Source organism: Podarcis erhardii, assembly GCF_964252035.2.
Source record: "Podarcis erhardii genome assembly, chromosome: 3".
Lineage (NCBI taxonomy): Eukaryota > Metazoa > Chordata > Lepidosauria > Squamata > Lacertidae > Podarcis > Podarcis erhardii.
In genome coordinates this window covers 76,480,810-76,506,192 of record NC_138507.1, presented here as the reverse complement: position 1 = coordinate 76,506,192, position 25,383 = coordinate 76,480,810, and the positions used below count along the sequence as shown (strand labels likewise).

The 25,383-nt window shown below is 42.6% G+C and overlaps 1 protein-coding gene across 9 annotated transcripts in view; it reads right to left on the bottom strand.

Moving 5' to 3' along the window:
• Nucleotides 1-9,868: 9,868 nt before the first annotated feature.
• The window catches only part of DISC1 (DISC1 scaffold protein), a 159,771-nt gene continuing 144,256 nt past the window's right edge, over nt 9,869-25,383 (bottom strand). For all 9 annotated transcript variants that reach the window (XM_081855820.1, XM_081855812.1, XM_081855813.1 and 6 more), the window contains 2 exons: nt 19,516-19,632; nt 9,869-11,497 (listed from right to left, as the gene is read on the bottom strand). In XM_081855820.1, the coding sequence (XP_081711946.1) occupies nt 11,348-11,497; nt 19,516-19,632 (267 nt within the window). In that variant the 3' untranslated portion in view covers nt 9,869-11,347. The remainder of the gene's footprint in view (nt 11,498-19,515; nt 19,633-25,383) is intronic.

Sequence of the window (25,383 nt, the reverse complement as noted above, 5' to 3'; positions counted from 1 at the left end):
GTTAAAAGATGTTCCATGTTTCAGTGAATGTTCCATATTTCTTCAAAGCATAAGGCTGGTTGAGATCATTGGCTGTCCCGTGCTCAGGGTTCTGCACATTTTGGCTGGCCCTGGAAGTCAGCCAAAAAGCTATGCTAACAGCCTTTATTTCCATTCTTTACTTTGATGCATATATTGTGATTTTAACCCCATTACTGGGGTTTCTCGCCAAAGAGTACTTGCTCCAAACTTGCATCTTGGCATCTAGGAATTCTCCTTTTATACCTATATTGTTTCCTTGCAACCAGCATACATAGCCTGAGATAAAGGAGGAAGCTGAAATTAGTGCAAGTAAGGAGACATCAGATATTGGCAGAGGTATGCCTAGGTGGTGGCTTAAACATTACCCAGTTGGTATCCCCCGCCACAGATGGCTTTTGTTGTACACTTGCAGAAACCAGTTCCCCCACCATGCTCAACCCTGGAAAAGGGGGGGGGGTGAATGAGGGGGGGAGAGATTTCCAAACTGCCTTCACACTGTTCTACAAATGTTACTTTAACTCATCCTGTATTAGCAATGGCGGGGTCTAGGTGAGCATTAGGTGAGCACCTCAATATATCTTCTACAGCTTGTTCAAACCCCTGGCTGCCTTGTGCATTAAAACTGCTATCAGAGCAAGGGCTAATTAGAAGTAGTGATTAATCCATCATCCAGCAGGAAATATAAGTCTTCCATTCCTTCCACTACATAAATTCAATTTTATATTTAATGGGGTTATTAAACACTGACATCCGAACAGAGCCAATCAATATTGCAGTGAAGCTCATGAGAAACAGTCCCAGGCAGCAGCAGCAGCTTCTGTTCCTTGGTCATGCAATCTTTCCATGGCTTGGCAAAATTGCAACAGTGCTCCTCCCTACTCCCTGTTTTTTTAGGCTTTGCCCTGGGAACACCAGAGATAAATTCCCAAGTAGTGCAATAGATTCAGCACAGCTATGAGTCAAACTAGACAATACCTTAGTGCCATATCCGTGCCCTTAAGTCCATATATAAATTGCACCATGCCACTGTTTCAAAATAGGATCCCAACCTTATACTGGCCAGCATGATGGGAAGTCATTAATGTTTCTCAGCATTCCGTCATGGTCTTTGAGCAAATGTTTGCTTATTTGTTTTTCTTCCCTGCAAGTCCCAGCATGGCTCCCCCACCGTAACTCGCTTTTTAAATTTCACTTTGCCCTTTCATGCCTTGCTTCTCTTCCCTCCTTGTGTTCGTAGCAGTATCTTGTCTAAGTAGCATGTGCTTTCTAGAACGGATCAAATCCAGTCCCACACGAGTTGCTTCTTATCACTTGCACCTCACAGCATGTTGAATAAACAGAAGGCACACTCAGAAGAGCACCCATATCCTTAATTGTGTGTTATGTGTACCAAGACATGGGATGTTTAGGCATTTATAGCAGATTTCTAAAAGAGATGGTTTGGGACTGACTAGCTTGCAAATGGGGGGGAAGCATACTTCTAATCCTTTATCTTTTATTCCATATATATCTCCCCTCTTCCTTGACAGTTTAGGGGTTTTGAAATCCCCATCACTCTGCATACATTTTCAGAGCTTCTTTCATCAAATGCTAATCTCCGAGACTAAAAATCTTCAGGTCCCACTCTCACTTTTAATAGGATAGTAAACTAAGAGGATACGCAGGGATTATTCTAATCTTACCCGGTAGCTCCCTCCAAGAACTGTCGTTATGCTTTAGGTAACCATTCTATAGTGGCCTTTTCCATCCTCTCCAGAAAAAGGCATTCTTATCTTGATTTAACAAGCTATTATAGGGAAGCAAAATACTGAATTGCCAAGTCCCAGCAAAATGGGATTAGCTAATTGATTGAGAATAAAAAATATTAGGATGGATCACAAGCATCCTCAGGCAGGTTTATCCTCTCTACCCAAAGCAAACAATTTATTCAGAGTGTTTATAATCTGTTTGATAGGATCCCTTCCCTCAAAGGCTGTTTTGCTTTTCTTTGGAAACTGGCAGTTAAAGTGATTAAGAATTTATAAAGCAAATGTTTTTGCAATCCCAGCTCTCATACCCTTGAAGACCTGTAGGACTGAGGTGGCAGGCTGAGGAAGGCAGGTTAAGGAGAAGGCAGCCAGGATTTCTCTTCAGCTTCTAGTGGATACCCGGAGTCTGTTTTTCAGGTCAGAGGTCCTGCCTGCACTGGAGTTTATGGTGTGTTTGCAACACCTTAATTTATGTAATTCATTACCCCCAAACAACATCAGTCTTGATATTCCAAGCAGCTCCGCTTAGGGCTGTAGACCATTTGTTTCAGTGGGGGGGGGGATCCAGGGCTGACCCACCCATGAGGCAAGTTGAGGCAAGAAGAAGAAGAAGAAGAAGAAGAAGAAGAAGAAGAAGAAGAAGAAGAAGAAGAAGAAGAAGAGTTTGCATTTGATATCCCGCTTTATCACTACCCGAAAGAGTCTCAAAGCGGCTAACATTCTCCTTTCCCTTCCTCCCCGACAACAAAAACTCTGTGAGGTGAGTGAGGCTGAGAGACTTCAGAGAAGTGTGACTGGCCCAAGGTCACCCAGCAGCTGCATGTGGAGGAGCGGAGACGCGAACCTGGTTCCCCAGATTACGAGTCTACCGCTCTTAACCACTACACCACACTGGCAACTGCCTCAGGCAGCAGGATATGCGGGGGCAGCAGATCTGACCTCCAAGGAACACTCATTGGAGGCAAGAACTGCCGCCACCTTGGTGCTCCCATACCGCTTCCACCATGACTCTTGGCGAATAGGAAGCACTGCTGGTCTCCTCCCACCCCAAGGGAGGAAATGGTGGGGGCTTCCCTCTGGAGTCTCCTGGGCTTTGCACCCACCCAGCATGATTCAGAGTGAGCTCCTTTTCCCCTGCAAAGGCCTTTGATTAACAGTTCAACCATTGGATAAGGTTCCCTCCCTTGTTCCTGATGTTGATCTGGTGGATTTGGCAGTATTTAATGGAATAAACCCATTAGAAGGCAAGGACAAACGCAAAAGGGAACATGAACTGGTATGAATGGGAAAGACTGAAGTTGCTCCTCACGAATTCAAATCCATGCAAATGTGGACTCTGGTGTAATTGGAATGCATTAAAAGTGGACTAATGGGCTACACCATGCTCAAATGTGGACAAACCACCACAAGAGTAACAGATTTATTACGGCATAAACCTTCCTAGACTACAGTCAATTTCACCAGATGCATGTTCTTCTGGTAGGTCCTTGTACCCATACGAGTATAAATGGTTTAGAGAAATGACTGTGAAATGCAAAACGTAGTCTGTGATAATTCCATGGAAAAACCAAAGTACATTTTTTGTTTTCACATCCATTTCACCCCACGGTTTAGAATTATTTTTTGTATACCTAGTTAATCTGTAGCAGCTCAAAGACACACAACCTGTAACACCTAGCAGGTGATACTCAGCTAATATAACTGGCATTAGCCAGTTTCTATCTTCTTACTGTTAATTATTTATCTGAAGAGAACTATTTTTACTTTTTTCTGTTTACTGTGTATTGTCTTTTTATATTACCTTAGTTGTGTAAACTGCCCCGAGGTGTTTTCAGTGAAGGGTGCTGTAGAAAGGAGTTGCTCAAAGAGTTATTGGCTCAACTCACCTTCTAGGGCCAGACAAGACATTCTACATGTTGTTGTACTTAAAAATATAAATAGCAGCTGTGAGGGAGGAGGGGAGCTGAGCAGCAGCAAGGAGTGATCCTCCCCAGAAGCTGCCATTTGCATTGGAAAGGAAGCCACCCTTGGTGTCCGGATGCAAATAGCAACTGAGGGTGGAATATTTTTGCTGGGACCACAGAAGGGAAGGAGAGGATTAAATCCCCCTCCCTGTGGTTTCATTGCTGCTCCCTCCCCTTTAGCTATTTACATATTTTTAAATGTGCACATTAATTGCATCCATTAGGCCAATAGAAACAGTTCCACAGGGCATACTTTTCCTAAATAACAAACATCTGATGTAAGGCAAGCAATGCTTTGAAATGGGAGGGAGGGTGTACCTCTTCGTTCCTCTACTAGGGGTGGGCTGACTTCAGGCTTGTCAGATCTGATTTGCTGTTTTTGCCAGAACCCTAAGATACACCAGCCAGAACCAGCTGCTGAAGACATGCACTCAGAATTGAACAACGGGTTGCCTCTGAGCACAGCCTAGGAATTTGTTTTCAGTATAACTCCTTCCACACAAAAGGACCTCTTAGATTTCTTCATTTCAGCAACCTAATTCAGGTGGGAAAGGTCATTTTGTTGCTGCTATTGATAAACAATTGGAAATCAGAAAAGCCTTTGCTGATGTGTTGCAAACCATGACCCACCTTTTGCCTGTCCTTGATCTAAACCAGCACCTATCTTTCCCTGAAAATACTTGCTGATTGGTTTTTCACATCATAATACATAATTATGGAAAGGATTATATCACAGTTTTAACTTAAAACAGCAGTTTTACCTTTAGCAAAGTATAGGGTGTGCAGAGTACAGTATAAGAAAAACAACTGAAAGTGATTTTTGTTGGAAAATATTTTTATTATAAGAGAACTTCTGCTTCAGCTGTTAATGCCTTGTGGTAAAGAGGAAGGCAAAAGGAATGATAAAGAGATGTCAACTGCATAAATTATTAACTTGGTAAAAGATAGCATTAAATAGGAATAATGCATCAACTGATATTAGCTTTACCTTCTATAAATCAGACTGATTTAATACATTTCACATGGAAATAATATATAGGAATGCAACTATTTCCCCCCCCCCCATGAGTTTATCCTAGCCATCTGCCTGATCACCAGCTCTTAGCATCCTTGAGTTCAAGATGCTTACAATATGAGAGGAGCTGCTTGGAAAGAACTCCTGGCACTGTTCTTAGGGGCACATACATTTTTTCAAAAGCTGCTTCAGTGGCCATCCATATGGCATCGTCCTGTGGTCTCTCTATGGTGAGTGAGCTTGTAGGGACTCCAGCAGAATGTGGCCATTGGTAACCAGAGGGTAGGGCTAGATCAATGGATTCAAGTTACAAGAAAGGAGATTCCAACTAAACATCAGAAAGAACTTTCCGGTGCTAAAAGGTGTTCGGCGGTGGAACAGACTCCCTTGGGAGGCGGTGGACTCTCCTTCATAGGAGGTTTTTAAGCAGAGGTTGGATATCATGGATGCTTCAGTTGAGGTTATTGAAATGCAGGAGGTTGGACTAGATATCCCACAGGATCCCTTCCAACTCTACAATTCTATTATTCTCTCTAATCGTAGCTGTAGAGGCCTGGCCCTGCACTCTCTCACACACACTCATATTGTGTATGTTTTCCCTCCATGACTAACAGCAGCACCAGAGGAACAATTTGGACTAAGGCTGTGGCTCCTGTGGCTATGTTTCACTACCTTGAAGGCCAAGTACCAGGAGATTCATTCATGCGCCTCCTGCATCACGTTTAGTTTGGTACTTGGCCTTCAAGGTAGTGGGCTGAAATTCACTCACTCTTGACCCCCAAAAGAACCCTGATGAATCAGACTGAAGGCTCCCTATTCTAGCAAGACATGAGCACACTAGTATTCTCCCACTTGTGATCTCCAGCCATTGATATTCAGGGACATGCCATCTCTGATACTGAAGGTAGTAAACAGCCATCATTGATGGCCTTTTCCTCCATTAATTTTGTCTCGTCCTCTTTAAAGCCATTCAAGTTGGTGGCCATCACACCTTGTAATATCGAATTCCAAAGTTCAACTCCATGCTGTGTGAAGAAATGCTTCATTTTGTCTGTCCTGAATCTTTCACCATTCAGCTTCACACACACACACAGAGAGAGAGAGAGAGAGAAAGAGAGAGAGAGAGAGAGACAGCGAGAGAGCGCTTTTCTGTGGATTGGACTTTACCCAATGCACAGGCAGAAAAAGAAAGATTAGGATTGCAACCCTATCAAAAGTAAATTCTGTTGAACTCAGAATAACTCTCTTCTAAGTATGTGTGTGTAGGAACTGGTTGTATCCTAGTTTGGCTATGGGTTGTAATCATAAATAATGAACTCAACAGTGGGTTTAAAAAAATAAAACGGGACAATCCAGCCTGTGCAATGTAAGACCTTCCTAGCATGCTGCAATCTACCTATGTGAATGTGGCTCAGTGTTACAACATATTAAAGCCAGAGTTAGTCCATACCAATGGGGAAAGTGGAATATAAAGTGGAAAGGTTGTCTGTCAATGTGCTAACAGTGCTCTGAGGATAAGGATGCTGAATGCCTGGGCAACTGCATCCTAGTTTAAGCAGAATTTACTCAGCAGATGTTCATCACAGCACTGCCTGCACTTTATGTTGCTGTTGTTGAATGTTACCAAAGACATCTTACTAATAGAGACTTCATTTTCTTGTGGGTTGCTGCACCGACTTCAGTCCATAAGGGATCAGTTGGGTCAGAACCAGCTGGTTTTGTATCTAGATGTTTCATGCTCAGAATATATTGTGGAGCAATAGACTGAGGTTAAATCTGCTGTAATCATAGCTAAGGTTGCAATCCTAAACCAACTTACCTAGGAGTAAACCCTGTTGAATTCAATGGGACCTACTTCTGAGTAGAAAAGGATAGGATTATGCTGTAAGTCTGGATCCAACCCAATGAAAGCAGAATAAGGGAACTGAAATGTGGAGAGTAATGAAAGAGAAAGGGAAGAAAGCAGCAGCATAAAGAGGCTTTAGAAGGAACACTTGCTAGAAGCTTAGGAGTGAGAAGTAAAGAGGATAGACGGCTAGAGACAGAGCCCATATGAGGCTCCAAGCCAAGATTTTCGGCCGTAACATATATTTGGCAGAGATAAAAGCCAGTCACGTTTGCCTTACAGGGCTTTAATTCCACCCAGAGGAACAGATGACTACATAAACCACTTGAGCTTTACCCTTATGATTTGACATCCCTGGGTAGAAAAGTAACTCTCCGACAACACAGCTTCCTGGCATCAATTCCCAATCGATGCTTTTGAGGTAGAAAATTCAGTGCTAAATTTAAGCTACGGATAAAGAGAGGTGACAGCAACAAACCTCTGTCACCTCTGTGACTTGCATCACAGCAGTTAATGCTGCAGGAACATGTGTCTCATATTTGTGAAGCTAGTAAAAGACTGTGTCATAAATATAAGTGATCCCCCCACAATGAATAAAATAAAATAACACAATGCGAAGGAGTAGCGATTTAAAATAAATTATACATTACCACTATAAATAATGTTTCAGCTAATGATTTAAAGACTGGCTGAGCAGATTTTAAAACTCTTTCAATTTTTGGAAGTTTTCCACATGCATTAAAATCTAGAGATTAATTGTGATCTCATTAGGCGTGACATATACATGTAGGAATGTTTCCAACTAACAGTCCATTTTTCAAACTGCACCACCACTGAAAGCACATCTAAAAGATCTGATTGTGGAAAAGAATTCCAAGGCTCAGGAGGATGACCCACCTAGCACTGGTTTTATACCATCTCCATTCAGTGGAAATAGGCTCCACTTCTGGGTGGGGCCGGGTTGCGGTCAGGCCAACTAGCCTCCCACCTCAGCGTGGGGGCGGGACAGTGTCCTGCATCCCACTGGGGGAGACCCTGGACACGTCAGGTTGCCAGGTGGCCAATTAGGTTGCTTTGGGGCGTGGCCAAGGCCAATTTAAGCCGTGGTGCAACTCAGAGGCTTCCCTTTCAGCCTCGTGCCCCGGATCTCCCGCCCTCCCACCCTTTTTTCAGGTTGCATCATTGGCTTTGCTATGGACTTTGGTTGGTCACCGTTGAGGGGCCTGGTAGGAATTTTCCCACTTGGCAAATTGGCACCAGCAGCTTGGTTTTTGCCTACCTCATAGCAATTGTCATAACTTTGTAAGGTTTGGCAGTTAGGTATTGGAATAGCGATGTGGGGGGGGGAGGGGAGGTGCGGCCATCACCTGCCCCTTCGTGCTCAAGGGTATTTCATTAAAGGAATCTGGGGGTGTGACTCTCATCTGAAGCCCAGGGAGGGGCTAGGGCCATGCCATGACCCCATTGGGAACCCAGGGGTGCTCAAGTCAATCCGCATCAGCGGGGCTCCCCCTACTGGTGGTTTACCCTTACCAGACTTCCTGCAAGGCGGGCAGAAGTCAGATATAGTCTGTTGATGCCAATGCCTAAGCCAATACCACTCACATTCTGTAACCAATAAAGTTGTGGCCTAAATTTTGCCCATTAACATAAATTCTGTGTCCTTGTGTCTTTATTCTCCTGGGTGGCTTGGGGGCCTTGACACGCAACTGGGCTTGCATAGGATTCCTGCGCAAGCTTCTTTGGATCTGGTGGATTGCTGCCAGAGTTTAAATTTACCATCGTAAACCTTGCCTTTCCACACACCATGTAGTTTGCCCCCCCCCTCTAAATTCCAGAGCTCCACCCCACAAGCACTTCAATCTGATGTTCCAGGGCTGTGCCTGGATTGTATAGGTTGATCTAAGAGGGGCTTGTGAGTGAACTATCCTGCCTTACAGCAGAGGTGTACATTAAAAATATATAATTATTTTAAAATATAAAGTCCAATTTTCTGTCCTCTAGGGCAGTGTTTCCCAACCTTTGGTCTCCAGCTGTTTTTGGACTACAACTCCCATCATCCCTAGCTAGCAAGACCAGTGGTCAGGCATGATGGGAATTGTAGTCTGAAACAGCTGGAGACCAAAGGTTGGGAAACACTGCTCTAGGGCACAATACACCAATGCATATAAGCATGATAGCCAAATATCAGAAATAATTTAGAATCTAGGAGCTGAAACTAGCATTGTGATGATTTTTGGTGATCTTCAAGTTGCCTTGAGTGGGATGGTTGTGTGGATAGTTCCTTAAAAAAAAACACCACCTCACCTTTCATGCTTTTGTACTTTTTTCACACCTATGTGCACCCATTGCTTACCTGAACTGTTGCTTTCTCTCTCTCTCTCTCTCTCTCTTTAATTTGAAGGGATATTTAACATATGACCACAGCCAATCAGAGATCACATAGTGCAGCCAAGCAAATGAGACTACATTATGACATAGATGAAGACAATGTCCTTCCATTATGGGGAGAAGCTGTCCACTCAACTTGCCCAGGCAAATGAGTTGACCTAATGAAACCATTCACATACACCAAAGGAACATGCTGCAAGTCAGTATTGTTGCAGTAGCATTGATACCCAAAGTAAATTGCCATTTGTAGATTTCAGCTCTCTGGAAGCAACATAGGAGAGAAAGTGCTCCCTGAAATATCCCGAACTCTGTCTATATAGGAGGAAGGAAAAACAGAAGCTTGAACTTTGCCAGCAACAGACAACTGCTGGAGTTTTGTGGTGTTGGTGTAATATGGTTCCCTGAGGCTGGAACCAGAGAAGCCATGCTGCCACATACTGATATCTTATCTACATGCTGACACTGAAATTTCAGAACTGTCTTTGCAGGTGCCACCCTGTAGAGTGATTGACAATGACACAGGAGATGACCAAGGCTTGCCAGCCCATGGCAAATCCTTCCTTACCCTTCAAGAAAGGGAATCTTTCTTTAAAGAGCTAGACAGCATTTTGGACACTTCCTGCTCATTGTTCCTATGGTTCTGTTTTTAATACCACTTTGATCCCACTTTCCTTTTATCCTAAAATAAACCAGAGTTTGCAGGTAAGTACATTCTGAATTGATATATATGGTTAGAAATACACCAAGTTCAACATACAATTTGCAGAAACCTTCAGAAGAATGTTTTTTTAAGTCTTTATATAAAAACAGTGAAGCATCTATCTAGCTTTTAATTACACTAAGCACCATCAGTTTGCTTTAAAAAAAAACAAGAAACCATTGGTTATTGCTTTAAATAATTTTCCTCTTTAGAATTAACAAGAATTTCTTCTCCCTTTGTAACACTAAATGAATATAGTTGGGAAAGCTATTATGACATCCTTTGATTTCAATTATCACTATTATATGGAATGCCAATGGGTATATGCAGCCCTCATTTCATTTAGCAAAATTTTGCTATTAGTTTAAACTCCAACTTAGTGCCCCCCCAAATGTAATTTGGGAGAGGAGGGATGTTTTACAAATTGCATGGAACAAAGTACACCAGTTCTTCAGGGCTGTTCCAGATAGTGCTGTAAGGGCCACATCATACATTTAAAGCACTATATTGCCACTTTTGAGAGTCAAAAGATTCCTGGGAACTGTAGTTTTGCTAAGGGTGCTGAGAGTTGTTAGGAGACCCCTGTTCTCCTCACAGAGCTACAATTCCAGGAGCTCCCTGGAAGGATAAAAATGTGGTAGAATATCACTTGAAATGCATGGTGTGGATGTGGCTCTTGTGTGGTAGAAACATTAATGTCCTGCTACATAGCAAATCCATTCATGTGCAATCACATTTGCACTGCATCCCAGCAGCTGCAGTGTTGTATTGCTTGGAAAATGTAATAATACCCATCACTCTCCTTTAAACTACTATGGTCATAAGTGGTCCTTGGTTGAGTGGTTGTGCAAGTGTCCCAGACACCAAATTGAATGCATGTGTGGCAAAAGCCATCCCTTTGTGCACATCGTTTTGAGGAGTCCTGATGTTTAGGGTATCTGGCTTTCTTCGTTTGCTGGGTTTGGTATTCCTGCTTTCACATACTGGAGTGCACACCACACCCCCAATGCAACCCTGTCCCTAAACTGGGGGCAGGGCAGGAACCTTCAGTCCTCCAGATGTTGTCGAACCTCACTCACGCAATCCGGGATCACTGGCCATGCTGCCTAGGGCTGATGGGAATCAGAGTCCAACGGCCAGCAATAGCTTCCCCACCTCTGAACAAAAAGGCCATCACTGAACAGCAACATGATGTATCACTGGCAATGCAATTAAGGCTAGCCACTTGCAACAGCCACTGCTCATTAGAACAGGCACTTGTGACTTCTGAACGTGCAGATCTCCACATTACATTGTCAGGTATGGGCAAAACTAGAAAGGAGTGCACAAGCAGATTGCTACAGCTTTGTTGCATAAGTCTCACCCTTGGTGCATCTGTTCAGACACATCAGTTTGGAACTGTCACATCAAAGAGTGCATGGGACACAAGGCTTCAAAAACTGTTTCCAGATCTGACCCAGTGAACATGCAAGTTACAATACTTGTTAGGCAAGTCTTTCAGGGTCTCCCCCTCCCCATATCCAATAATTGATTTAGTTGTTATTAGTTACACAGAGATGGGAAGAATCCTTGAGGCCTCCTAAGACAGTATTCAGCTCTTGAAAGCAACCCTTTTGAATGAAACGCTCTCCCCCTGCCTGCCCTGCCGAGTCTTCCTGCTCATTATTCCTCTAAGCCTTCCTTTCCCGGACACCAGCTGCCACCAAGGAAGTCGACAGCAGCATCTTCCTCTGCCTTCTTAGCGGGCTGGAGCTGCACCAACATGGCCTGGAGAGTTTCCTTCACCATCTGGATCTCTCTCTGTAGAGACTGTATATGCTTTATTAAGGAATAAATTGAAAGGTAATTGGCAGCTCCTTTCCTCTCTCTGAGTTATTTAATAAGTTGTTGTTGTGCTGTGCACAACAGATGGGCATTGCTAGCTAATTGCAGCGTCAAGTTCATCCAAATTGCTTGGATTAAATATTAATACATATTTCACACTTGCTTATGCCCCCTCCTCATCCTGTCTTTTTGGGCCTGTGGGCAACAAACAGCATTTTTTGCTTGAGGGGTATGAAGTGAGCAGCAATTTGTGTGCGCACGCACATATGTAAGCGTGAGTGGCTGTTGCAAATCCCCATGTGTTACACAAAGAGAATACCACAGTCACTATTCAGAGGGAATAATCTTAGATCTCAGCTTGAGAGGAATATAAATGAACATAGATAGCCCTTTTTTTTGTCTCTGTGCCAAACCTTCAGGTCATTGATGGCAATTCTCACTAACATGAGAACAGATTCCCTCCCTGAGTTCACATTCATACTGCTCTCACATCTATCAGAGTCTGAAATACATCCTCTCCCTCTCCCTTCCTCTCTCATACACAGCATCCTCCATAAAGTGAAAAACCACCCCATGACCGAGGAATAAAAAGCAGAACACAAGTTTCCACTCTGGTCCTAGATGACTTTACTTGAAAGTAAACTACTCTCAACAGAGCTTAAGGGAGCTGAGCCTTGCAGCCTTACCCGTAAAGCCAGGCCTGGAATTACTTCCTCTACAGCCCCAACTCTGCAGCTGGGTCAGTCTTATACAAAATGCACAAAATGACTCATATTAATGCCACAGCCTTTCATTCTGGAACACAATGGAAACAGGACCTAAAAACTAACCTAATTAGTTCAGCAAGGGAACAATCAAGTAAGAGCTATTTTACATTTCAAACATGGAAGATAATGATAATATATTATGAAACCACACTTCACAGAACATTAAAGTGTCTTGGTTCAGAGCCAAATGTTTAAAAACTCCCTACACAGGGAGAGGGCAAAGTACAAGCCGACACTGATGTGCTTCCTCGCTTTTTATGTTTTTGGGGGCTCATGATCTATTAGGAAATGCTGCCATACCCAAGAACAATGTCAAGATGAAAATACATCCCTAGTTTATGAAGTGGATAAATAAAAAATCGTTTTTCTTTGGGGGTGAGGGGAGTAACTAAAGGGGATCATGGGAAAGTTATGCAAATACTTTCAATGCCAGACTGTCACACATACCAATTTGAAAAGCCTTTTGGCAGCTTCTGATTCTTTCAAAGCTTCCTCAAGATTTCATCTTTTTCTGTAATTTACATACATTCACTGTGATGTTTGACTCTCTCTTCTTCTTTTTTACTTTATGGGGAACTAATGTTAGTGTAAAAGGATAAGATCAATTTCTGCTCACATTTTTAGACCGTCTTTTTCAGTCTAAAGGCAAGACACAGAGAAGATGCTGAACAAATACCTTTTGTGCTAAAACCATGTACCAAGGATAAGTAAACAGACCCCTCATATAAGGGTGGACCACTGTTAAAAGTTGCCAGTGCTCTTTTCCACCTGCCCACCCTTCCTTCATTACACCTCAGAGATACAGGCATTGCCAGAGGCATAGTGTGTGTGGGGGGGGGGGGTGTTGTGGGTGCCACGGCCCCAGATGCAATTTTGAGATGGGGTGTAAACAGGCACCCCCACAACAGGTTCCTTCATTGGAGCCTGGCTCTGTGTCGGGAGTTGCACCTTGGCTGCAGTGCTTGTGCCTGGCGCAGCTCCGCCCCCCAGGTCAGGCCTGACCCAGGGGAGGAGAGCAGGCAAGTGGATGCCAGTGCTGCCACCCACCCTCCTCGGCTGCGACACAACTTGCACCTGGGGGCAGCAGCTGTGAACATGGGGTTACCTCCTTAAGTTTAGTTATAGTGGAGTGGGAGAGCCGAAAACGCCAATATATTTCACATCTGACAACCAATGTGCTGCTTTGGTTTCAGACAGTACGTGGGTAGACGAGTCTAAAAAGCCCGGATCACAAATTTTCATAGTCCTCTATGGAGGTTCATTTCCCAGAAGTAATGTATTTTGCATTAACTCTGTAGTTCATGTTTCAGAAGAGAGAAACACCCCTCCCACTGTATATAAGTCTCATGATTCACACTGTCACTAAAGAAAAAATATATAGATAAACTGTCTCATCTGGGCCAGAGTATTACATATAATCAAGTGCAAGAAATATCAGCCATAGTAACAAATGTACTGTTTTATGAAATACTCCTTTTCACACCCTGCAAAAACTGGCACCAGAGTCAGGGGTCATCAGTTAGTACCTCCTGACTCTTGAGGCCAGTTAGTGTGGAAGAAATCCCTGGGAGAGTAAGGGAGGTTTGTACCATGAGATGTCTGGCTGGTTTGCTTATGTCTTCACTGGCATTTCAAACTGATTATTAAAACCATTAACACAAACTTATTTTTGCAGGGTGTGAAAAAGTGTATTTTATGCAGATAGAATTCAAATAGCCAACCCACTTTCTTGCAGCAAAAATAGCATTATATCTCAAACTATTACATGCCCTCAAATTGTCTGTCAAGCCATAACTGCTAATTAATACCCCAAATGACTGTGAAATTGCAATATAAAAATCCATTTAATTTTACTGGGAATGCTAAGTCTTTCCTGATAGTAAAGTAACACCTCTCATCAAGTCCTCAGACACCAGCAATGTGTCACCTCTTGCCTTTGGTTCTTCCAATTAACAATTCAGATTGTTTTCATTTGCTTGCCACTGATTAACAGCCATTGGCTCTTTTGTGGGTTTGCATCACTATGGTATTTCTTGTTCAACAAATCCATCAGATGCAGAGATACAAACAAGTTTTACTTTTACAGACCAATCTTATACCTGCCTACTTAGATGCAAGTCCCTTAGAGTTCAATACTCGCAGGGAAGTGGATATAGGAGTGAGCTTTAATTTGCCTGCTTGTGCTCCCATTCATCCGTCAAATGCAAAACCTCCTGCTTAATATTTGCTTTGAGAAGTTACAATATTAAATAAAAATCCCTTGTGGGTCTGTGTAAATATTCAGTGCTAAGCATTAGTGCTGGTTTCTGACTTCATTTGTGTTGTGTGTGCTATTTATGCCCTACTAGCAGGATGGTTGGTTCCAGTATTCTGTGCCATAAAAATGTATAATGAAAAACAATGGCATCTGGGATTTATTTCTTCTAATAGAAGTTTAATTATTAATCAAAGCCACAATGTGTGTTTAAATATTGGCAGAACCGCCTTCTTGACAGCACCAGGAAGTTAGATCTCCCAGAAGCAGCCTTCTCTCTCTCTCTTTCTCTCTTTTCATTAGAAGCATACCAGCTGCAATTTTCAACCCAAAGTACTTGTACCTATCATTGCAGGTTTTTGGAAGATCATGCACCTAGGCACCCATTTAGCCCTTCGTTAAAGGTTTGTCTACTTTAATGGGCAATTTAGAAATTAAAATATCTGGGAATTAGTTTAGGTGACACTAGAACTATTGCTAAGAGCCATTTCAGGCATGATTTTTGCTGTTCGTTTTACACATTTAACTGCTTGTGCAAGTGATCTGTCAGTGCGTCAACAGTTTAATACTGGCAGATGGCACTCTCAGAACTCTGTAGATCAACTTCCAAGGCCAGGTTGCATTCTGAAACAGGAAACTCCTGCTCATGGAAATGGATCCGCTGAACTCTAAGTCCCCTCCTCTTGTGTTAGGAAAGGACATAACATGACAATACCCTTCTGTTCCATTTGGACCGTTTTAACTTCTTTTACAATTGACATTGCTTGTTTTTATAACGACATATTCTATTGTTGTTATGACCTGTCCTGGGAACTTATGGTGAAGGGCAGGTACAAAATCTAATAAATAAACATGCAAACCACTTGGAAACCTTTGCATAATACAAATAAACATGAGGAAGCTTTGTCATCAGCCATCCTGGCTGCCCTACACAAGTCGCCTCCTGTCTTTTCCTGCATCTGTTTGAATGGGGTTCTTGCTGCTCCTACTGTAGCAAATCCAATCCATTTGGCCAAGGAATAGACTGAGGGAAGATGATGCTATTATGTTATTATGGTGCCTGAATCAGAGACTGCCTGGGGCCTAGCATAAGCTGCTCCGAGTTTCTCAAAGGAAGAGCAGGGTGTATCAGTGTAATAAATAAACTGTGCAGCATGGGGTCAAAACAGTTGTGTAAACTGGGATTTAATTCTGTTGGATCTGGCTGGAGTTTTTACCATGGTATTTTAGGATCCACCAGACACTACAAGAGAGACAGAGTTATTGCTGCTCCCTGTGTCTTTCTTTCTCTCCAGGGTAGCATGTGGTTTTACAACCAACCATTTGGAAGCAGGGGGTGGGTAAATGCACAGCACAATGTTGTTGCATCCCATGTTGGGTAAAACAAGACATTACCGGAGAGAAAAAAGGATAGAGGCACAGAGAAGTGGTAGGAGACCTTTGGTAGGGTTGTTTGCAGGTTCCTTATTTTTTTGAATATTGCAGTCTGTCATGAACCTTTCAAACTGGCTTTGAATACAAAGCCGAATTAGCAACAAAAAAGGCCATCTTTTCCTGCTCAGTTTCCTGATTATACTTTTTCTGCCTCCTCCTCTTGCTTTGTTTATTCAACCCCATATTTCTGTCTGCCTCCAGTTTAAGCAGCATAAGCATTTGTGGACATCATGCAGAAGAATTGTGGAAGAAAAAGGCAGAAGTGATTTTTAACTTTGTGCCTTTCCATTTATGTAGACATGACAGATTCAGCAAGTTTAAACCAGATGCCAGTTGGCATAAGCAGCCTTTTAAACAATTTATGTTTCCTCATTCAAGGGATTTCATCTGGAAGACAACCAAATGCCCATCTTGCTAGGGTTATTTGTACTATACAGAGTTAAAACTGCAGGGCAATGTGCCATGGTAAGTACTCACTGGATATTTTAAGGGAAAATATGTTTGTTTCCAAGATATGCATCTCCTGTTTTGGCTGTAGATGATAATTCGCTAAAATTGGTTTAGCAGATTACTTTTGTAAGTGGAGATCGCTGGGTTTTTCACACATCTGTTGGAGCAAGTGGATAGAAAACTGGGATCACAGGTGCCAATTCCGTTCACGGAATATGGACATGCACAACTGTAGGCATGTATGGTTCTTACCATGTGATCAGGAACCATCACAAAGTGGTAGACCATCTGCTTTGCATCTAGAAGGTCCCAAGTTCAATCCTGGGCACCTCCAGGTAGGGCTTGAAAAGATCCCTGCTTGAAACCCTGGGCAGCCACTGCTGGTCAGTGTCAAAAACACTGAGCTAAATGGACCAATGGTCTGACTCACCATAAGGCAGCTTCCTATGTTTCCATGTTCCTAAAAGCAGTGGGCCATCAAAAGACCCAAAAATGTAAAATATCTGTACATGCAGTGCCAAATTAAATCCTGTAGAGGCCCCCAGGCAATCGAAATATGGGGGGGGGGCGGACGGGTGACACCCACCTTGCATTGAAGTAAAAAAGGTTGCTTGTAATTTTGCTTCAAGATCAAATCAATATTATTTTGATCTGTTGTCACAGGGCCCCTAAAAGGCCTGGGGCCCATAGGCCAGTGCCTACTCTTCCTATTTGGTAATCTGGCACTGTGTACTTGCCTGGCTGAACGCATGGAGGTTAGTCGCAGCAGCAGCATTGCTCTTCCATATGTTCAGCTGAACATGTGGCAAATAATTATGTCCCCCCAGAAGTCTTCTGTGGTGGTATTCCAGTACTTTTTTCCCCAGGAGGTACTCAAGGGTTTTGTTTTTTTAATGGATGGAGAATAGGCCAAAGGGGGCATGTGTGAGTTTAACTCGTGCTGAAAGTTAGAGACAGAGACATGTCTCAGTCTGAGCTGGATCCAAAGCTGAGTTTGGGGTTTTCCTGGAAATGTGATGAGAAGGCAAGATCTGCTGGAGGTGTTAATGCTGTGAGTGCCTCCATCTATGCTGTGTGTGTGTGTGTGTGTGTGTGTGTGTGTGTGTGTGTGTGTTTAGAACCATATGTCCTAAATATACACCAGTCTCCATTGACCTTCATTCCATGAAAGCCAAACCCTGGGAGACACCCTGGAGACTCTTGCTGCTTGGAGATTGGAGTATATGCAAGAATAGCTTGAGGGTGCATATATCAGTACTTAAATCACTACTTAAATCAGTGCTTAATTGAAATTAAACTTTACATCACCAATAATGTACATTCGGTTTCTATTCTGCTTTTTCTTTCTATTAACCATTGGCACAAATTGCACTGAAGAGGCTCAGATGCACTTTCCATGGTATGTACAGGAGGAAAGTCTCAAAACAACATCTGTTCAGTCTGACCTAATTTTAGATCAAGCCAATGACAAGATTCCTCTCAGTTTCAGCGAGTGCTAGATAAATGGTCCTGTCACTATTCTCTGAGGGCGCATCTGCACTGGACTGTTCCCTAATATGCAGTTGGCAATTTAACACTGAAGCGGATGCTTGGAAAGATACACATTAAAAAAAAAAATGCGGGGGGGGGGGATATGGGAAGCTTGGTGAAGCCGGCACTTGCCCCACTATTACCCCCAAATATAGGACTGATAGGAAGAGAATACTAGAATATCTTTATACACAACATAAGGTGCACCAAACTGTGTGAAGAGCATGGGTGGCTGTGGAGCTTCAAAGCCCTCTAGTGTAGAGCTTTCCTCCCTTTGTGAGGCTGGTGAGAGAAGAGCAGAGGAGCTGTCCTTGAGATGAGCCAAGAAGCCAGGTGGCGAAGCAGCTGGCCTCTCCCCACAGAACGAACCCTGCGGGAGGCATGAACCATCTGCACCCTACCTAGCCAGACTGTAACTTCCCACAACAAAGGAAGGCCAATACGAGACCCTATTCTGATAAAGCAGACACCTAACATGTGCACCCTCCTCCCTGGGTGGTGCTGTGGGTTAAACCACAGAGCCTAGGACTTGCCGATCAGAAGGTCAGCGGTTCGAATCCCCGCCACAGGGTGAGCTCCCGTTGCTCGGTCCCAGCTCCTGCCAACCTAGCAGTTCGAAAGCACATCAAAGTGCAAGTAGATAAATAGGTACCACTCTGGCAGGAAGGTAAATGGCGTTTTCATGTGCTGCACTGGTTCGCCAGAAGCGGCTTAGTCATGCTGGCCACATGACCTGGAAGCTGTACACCGGCTCCCTCGGCCAATAAAGCGAGATGAGCACCGCAACCCCAGAGTCAGCCGCGACTGGACCTAATGGGCAGGGGTCCCTTTACTTTTACTGACCCTTGAGGACCAGTGAATGGGAACTGACTATCTTTGTAGACCCTCCCTGGTGTGAATTAAGGGACCTCTCCCTGCAGATGCTACACTCTGTCCAAGGATTGACTGAAAGTCTAACATTATGCCCTGCAGCGGCTCTGAAGAATCCAGTTCCAAAGAACTTTCCAAATTTTGCTCCTTATGGATTTCCTCTCTAGGCTCTGGGATGTACTACCTGGCTACAAGTAGAGGTGATGCAAGTGGTAGTCCAACACTACCTGAAAGGCCACAGGTTCCCATGTCTCTGGTATAGTGGATGGAACTTAGAGCTGACAGAAGATATTGATATGGAGCAAGGTTTGCTGGGATTCATTGCTCTGCATGAGCTAATCTCATTTCCTCAAAAAGACTTTCATAGATGCACTTTCATTGGACAAACCTGCAGCACCTGTTTGTGTTCAAGCTCCATTATCTAGTCTCATAGCCTGACCTGGAACTCATCCTCCCTTAGTCCAGCGTGGAAGGAGCTTGGTGGATATCCCACAAGGTTGCCAATAAATCACCCGTCAGTCCAAGTCATCATGGTTGAATTACTGATTATTATTTCCTAGTTCAGGTTTCCAGAGAACAAAGTTCTATTATAACCTAGTTCTCTTAAGTAGGATTCACACAATGCTAATTTCAGGACTGTGCTGATAAAAGCTAATTCTTTAGCTGGAGCATCAAAGGCAGACTATCAAAAAAAGGATATGAACAAGGTCTTCATCACAGCCGCAGAGCGCTGTTTGAAGTTGATCTTCCAGGTGCATCAGCTTCTCACTTATTTTTTCACATTTGTCGTCAAGTTCTGCTGTAAGTATATGAAATTCCTACAAGAAGGGGAAAAAATATTATAAGAAAGTGTTTGCGTTTTTAGCTGCACATTAGCATCTTTGAAGATCATATTAAATCGGGGTACAATATTTTGTTACGCTGGAACAAACTCAGCAACTGACCTTTCACTTTAAATTCATGTCTGCCATAGCCATGTATAAAGCAGGGAGTGTGGGGCCTATTCTAAGGACAAAAGTAATCCTTCTCTTTAATTTATGTTACTGTTCAATTTTTAAGTAAACAGCTTGACTACTGATAATGCACAGTTAAGAATCAGCATGGGTGGGATGGGAAGCAACATGTATCCATCAGGGTACCAATTTAGACTACAGTGGTACCTCGGGTTAAGAACTTAATTCATTCTGGAGGTCTGTTCTTAACCTGAAACTGTTCTTAACCTGAAGCACCACTTTAGCTAATGGGGCCTCCTGCTGCTGCCGCGCCGCTGGAGCACGATTTCTGTTCTCATCCTGAAGCAAAGTTCTTAACCCGAGGTACTATTCTGGGTTAGCGGAGTCTGTAACCTGAAGCGTATGTAACCTGAAGCCTATGTAACCCGAGGTACCACTGTACTGTGATGTGCAGTATGTGGACTTTAGGGCTGTACTGCGACAAATGAAACCTGGTTAGTCTTATCACAACCTGATGATTATCAATTTGTGATGAGGTGAGGATGGGATTTTTCACTGGTGGCGTTACTGAAATATGAGTGGTCCCAATTTGTATTGGCATTCCAATGGCTTTTGAAGAGTGCCTGTTTACATAGACATTCTCTTCACCTGTCTCTCTCATTTCAATTGCTATGCTGTTTTAATTGGATTGTTTTGCTGCACATTTTAATCATGGTGCTTTATATTTGAATGGGATTGTTTTGTTGTGTATTTTACTTATTGTGTATTTTACTTATTTCATAGTTTAACAATGCTGTGCAATTAGTTTTAATGCTTTGTAAGCCACTTAGAAGTGGCCTAGGCATTAAGCAGTCTATGAATTACCGTAAACATTCTTCATTATAAATAAATAAATGATAGATAGATGATAGATAGATAGACAGACAGACAGACAGATAGATAGATGATAGATAGATGATTGATGATAGATAGATAGATGATAGAAGGAAGAGATAGGCATCTTCATATTCTGCTGAAAGTATCAATAGACACAAGCAAGATTTTCAGCAGTCTAATTCCCACAAATGGATTCTGTACAACTTTACAATAATCCCATTTGTCCATATGCTTCGTTGCAAAACTTTACAGAAAATAATAAGTTTACACCAGGGATCAATATGCCATAAGCTTTTAAAACCACAGGCAGCCATACTAAGCGATGCCATATATTGGCTATAAATGTCCTTGTGGCTGTATGGATGAAGAACAAGTCATCCATCAAGCTGTTAGATTGTTATTCAATACCCAGCAGGATCTTGCATATCTTAGGGAGAGAAAAAACACCTGAGCAATTTACAAGATTGGAAAGCTATTAGAAAATACCTTAGTGACCCGCATACAAGAAGACAGGGCAGCAACATTAAAAAAAACCACTTTTATTTACTATTTGGCAGGCTTGCAGGGAGATCAGTCATGAAATCATTTATTTTCTTGCACTGAAGAGTCCTTAAAGTCCTGATTACCAACTGGCGCATCTATCTGAAGAAAACAATTTTATTCTAGATGCTCACTATTCTTGTTTTTCTTTTTTTCTTTTTTGAAGTTAAAGATTTGGATGGGGTCCTCTTCTTAACTGGGAGTGGGTTTTGCTCCACAGTATGAAATAAGGAGAGTGATTATCCAAATGGTCACATATTTATGACAGGCTGTCCAAATTTATTACTTATTTATTGCGTTTATATGCCATCATTCCTCCAAGGAGCTCAAGGTGGCACATGTGATTCTTCTTCCTCACTATTTTATCCTCACAACAACCCTGTGATGTAGGTTAAGCTGAGAGACTGACTGTCCCAAGGTCACCCACAAAGTTTCATGGCTAAGCAGGGATTTCAATGTTGGTTTCCCAGGTCCTAGTCCAACACTGAACCACTACATCACACTGGCTCTCTTTGAACTAACTAACTGATTTTGGTTGGGGAAACTTCCAGTTATAGCACATAAACTCATAAATGCACATCCAAATTCATGAATGAAAGTGATGAAAAACATATTCCCTAAAACTAACCTGCCTATTGAGATTAAGCAGGTTGTTTTTGGGCAACATTCTTGCTTAGATAAGCCTACCCAGATGCTTGGAAAGTTGTGGTAATTTTAGTCTGTATTATTGTTTTAATTTTTGTGAGTTTTAAAGTATGGCTGTAAATTTTGCTTGGTTTTATTGTCTTATCTTTCTGTAAACTGGTTTGAGGTTTGTCTGCATAAATCTCATGAAATAAATAATAATAACCACTCGGCAAACTTCGTCCAAGTAGAACAATCACAGTTCAAATTACAAGCTGATGCTACAATAAATGTGTGAGTCTTTAAAGTGCAATGTGGACTCTGTTGTTTTTGCTACAACAGGGTAACGCTGGGGAAATTCAAAACACGTAAGGGGGGGGTGTTTTCTATAAGAAGATGAAAAAAGTTGTAACTTCAAAGTGTTGGTTTATTGAGTAGCTTAGCTGAATCTGATTAAAGTGCCCTGCCATTAATATATTAGGCTATAGGTCAGATTCCTGCTGTGACCATGCAAGAGACTTCACAAGGCTGATTTGAAAACAGGTGGTGTGGAAATTAAGTGATTTTTAAATCCTCTGCCATCCTCAGCAATAAAGCGGAGGCAAAATGCATGCCCACCAAAACAAAACAAAAAATATCATTATTTGAGAATAGTCCCTAAACTTGAGACTAATATAAGGATATCTACCACTCTAAAATATTAATTCAAGTACTGTGGTTCTGCTACCTTGCTTTTCCTGTGCTTTTCCTGCTCCTCCTGTATCCTACTGGCTTTCTGCTTTTGTACTAAGCAGTGTGAGTATCAGAACCATGGGGCTGTTCTAATGTTGCATTTTGCTCCTTGTGAAAATGGGCCCAAGATGCAAATCTTTGTAATGTGGGTGGGAGCTGTTGGTTATCAGTTGGTTATCAGTCTAAGAAGTGCAAAGGGCTGAGAATCTCCTGAGAATTTTTTTTTATAGCTGCATCTAAGGCAGGGGTAGGCAACCTAAGGCCCGGGGGCCGGATGCGGCCCAATCACCTTTTCAATCCGGCCTGCGGATGGTCCGGGAATCAGCGTGTTTTTACATGAGCAGAATGTGTGCTTTTATTTAAAATGCATCTCTGGGTTATTTGTGGGGCATAGGAAGTCGTTCATTCCCCCTCCTCCAAATATATTCCAGCCCACGACATGGTCTGAGGGACAGTGGACTGGCCCACAGCTGAAAAAGTTGCTGACCTCTGATCTAAGGCTTGTGCCTGTGGCTATTTATCCAAATGGAACCAATACCTGATAAGAAAAACCAAAATGGTGCAGGGTTCAGCAAATCAGTGCCATGCATTTATATCAACTGTGGCAGTCATACACTGTCTGCATTTTCCTAATCTGGCAAGCTCACAGATAAGGTCAGAGTACAAAATGTACACAGGTACCATTTGGTTGGCATAAAAAAAAACCAAATAAACCTCCTCCATGGATGATAGCCACCCTATATGGTCACGCCTTTAGAAGGGAAAATGCATATTAATGTCTTGATGAGCAAATCTATGGAATCAAGCTTTCTTCTACTATTGTTGGCATTCAGAGGTAGGGAAAAGACTCCTTTCTACAGCCAGCCAAACATTGTGAAGCATCTTAAGGACACTTCCTGCCAAATAATTACAATTTTGATTAATTTCTGTTATCGGATTTGAGATCCTGACATGAATTGTAAGAATCTGCAGGCCTGGTAGGTTCCAGAATGTCATTCAGTAGAACTGAATTTCACTGCACACAAGCACAGGAGCTAGGTTCTGGAAGAGCCATGCTGGAACCTAGAAACTAGAGTTCTCTGCTGAGGAAAACCTACATTCAAATCCCTATGCCATTACATTTTCTGGATGGTCTAGAGCAAGTCAATACCTCTCAGCCTAACCTACTGCACACAGAAATGACTGAGGAAAAATATGAATCTGAGTACACTAGTGGAACCCTGTGATATAAAAGTAGCACCATTTGTTTTGTCTCTCTTTTGAGTTTTGGGGGTTACATGTTGTTGTTTTCTGATCAGGATTAGTGCAGAACAAGGAATTGTGCAAGATTCCTGCTCTTGCTTGGTTTGTTCTCTTTTCCCCTTTTCACCTTAAAAGTCAATTTTTGGTTCCTTTTTAGATGATGATGATGATGATGATGATGATAACGACATATTGTATTGCTGGTTTGCTGTGGGTTTTAAACTTGCTGGGTTGATGGTCTTGTTCCCTGCACTTAGTTAAACTACAGAACTTGCTCCCACAGGAAGCAATGATGGCTACCATCATCAACTCATATGGCTTTAGAATAGCATTAGACAAATTTCTGAAGGATAATGCTATCAGTGGCTGCTAGCCATGATGGCTATGCTGTGCCTCTACAGGTGGAGGCAGTAAGCTTCAGAATACCAGTTGTTGGAAACCACAGTGTACTGTTGTGCTTAGATCCTGCTTGCAGGTTTCCCACAGGCACCTGGTTGGCCACTGTGAGAACAGGAGGCTGGACTGGATGGGCCATGGACCTGATCCAGTAGGCTGTTCATAACTAAGAAATTGCCATGGTATAGGAATAGCAGATTTTTTAAAAATGTTATTTTAAAATAGAACTGTTACATAAACTGCAGGTGGGAGGTGCTACCTTAGAAAAGGCAAGTGCCCCATCTTTCTTATGTAGAAGATGGTGCTTTCCATGAAACACACATGCATCATTTAAAACCAAAACCCAGACAATGTTTTTTCCCCCATCCAGAATGACTGTTTACAGCCATTGCCGCTGGCTGGTGCTGATGGGTGTTGTAGCTCAGAACATCTGGAAGGGATCAGCAACAGCTGGCTTTAGTAATTTCCACAGATGTAATCAAAAGTCGTACAATTAACCGGGTAACACCTCTAATAAAAAGGTGGTTGTTTCACATGATTTCAGAATCTCACAATTTTCTCTAAATAAAAAAAAAAAGTGATAGTAAAAGGATAGTGGCTCATTTTAACTTTAAAAAAATGGAGAGAAATGCCTCTCGGCATCTTCCTTGCCTATTAATGTCACTGCTAATATTTTTATCTGACACATATATGGAAGCAGGCAAAACACTGCCAGTGACACAGAAACTATTTTAAACACTTCCTGGTTGGAATGCTGCTTGGCGGCCACTGAGAAGCATGGCGTGTGTATCTGGTAAGAAAGAAGAGAATGGCCCCTTGCCTCCAAGCTCAGTGCATTAACCAGACTGCAATGCTGGAGCTGGCAGGTTGGCCCACTGCTGCAAGCAACTATCTGTCGCTCTGGAAGCAGTTCCAATCTTGTTCAGTTCATTAAAAAAATATTTCTGTGCTGACAGCATTTTGGGGAAGCTGGAAGCTGCTTGCTAGGGGGGAGTCTGGCTTGCCACGAGAAAGCTGAGAATTTGATTTTATGGGAAGTCTAGCTTCCAGTGGTCTGGGTTTGACAAAGTATTCTCCTTTCTACTATAAACTGCAGGCAACCACTGGGAGATTTTTGCTGGTGACAACAGCAAGATGCTCTCTGCTTCCCACTGTGAAGTGGGCATTCCCATTTTTTTCTTTTTCACATGCAGCATATGCTGCCTC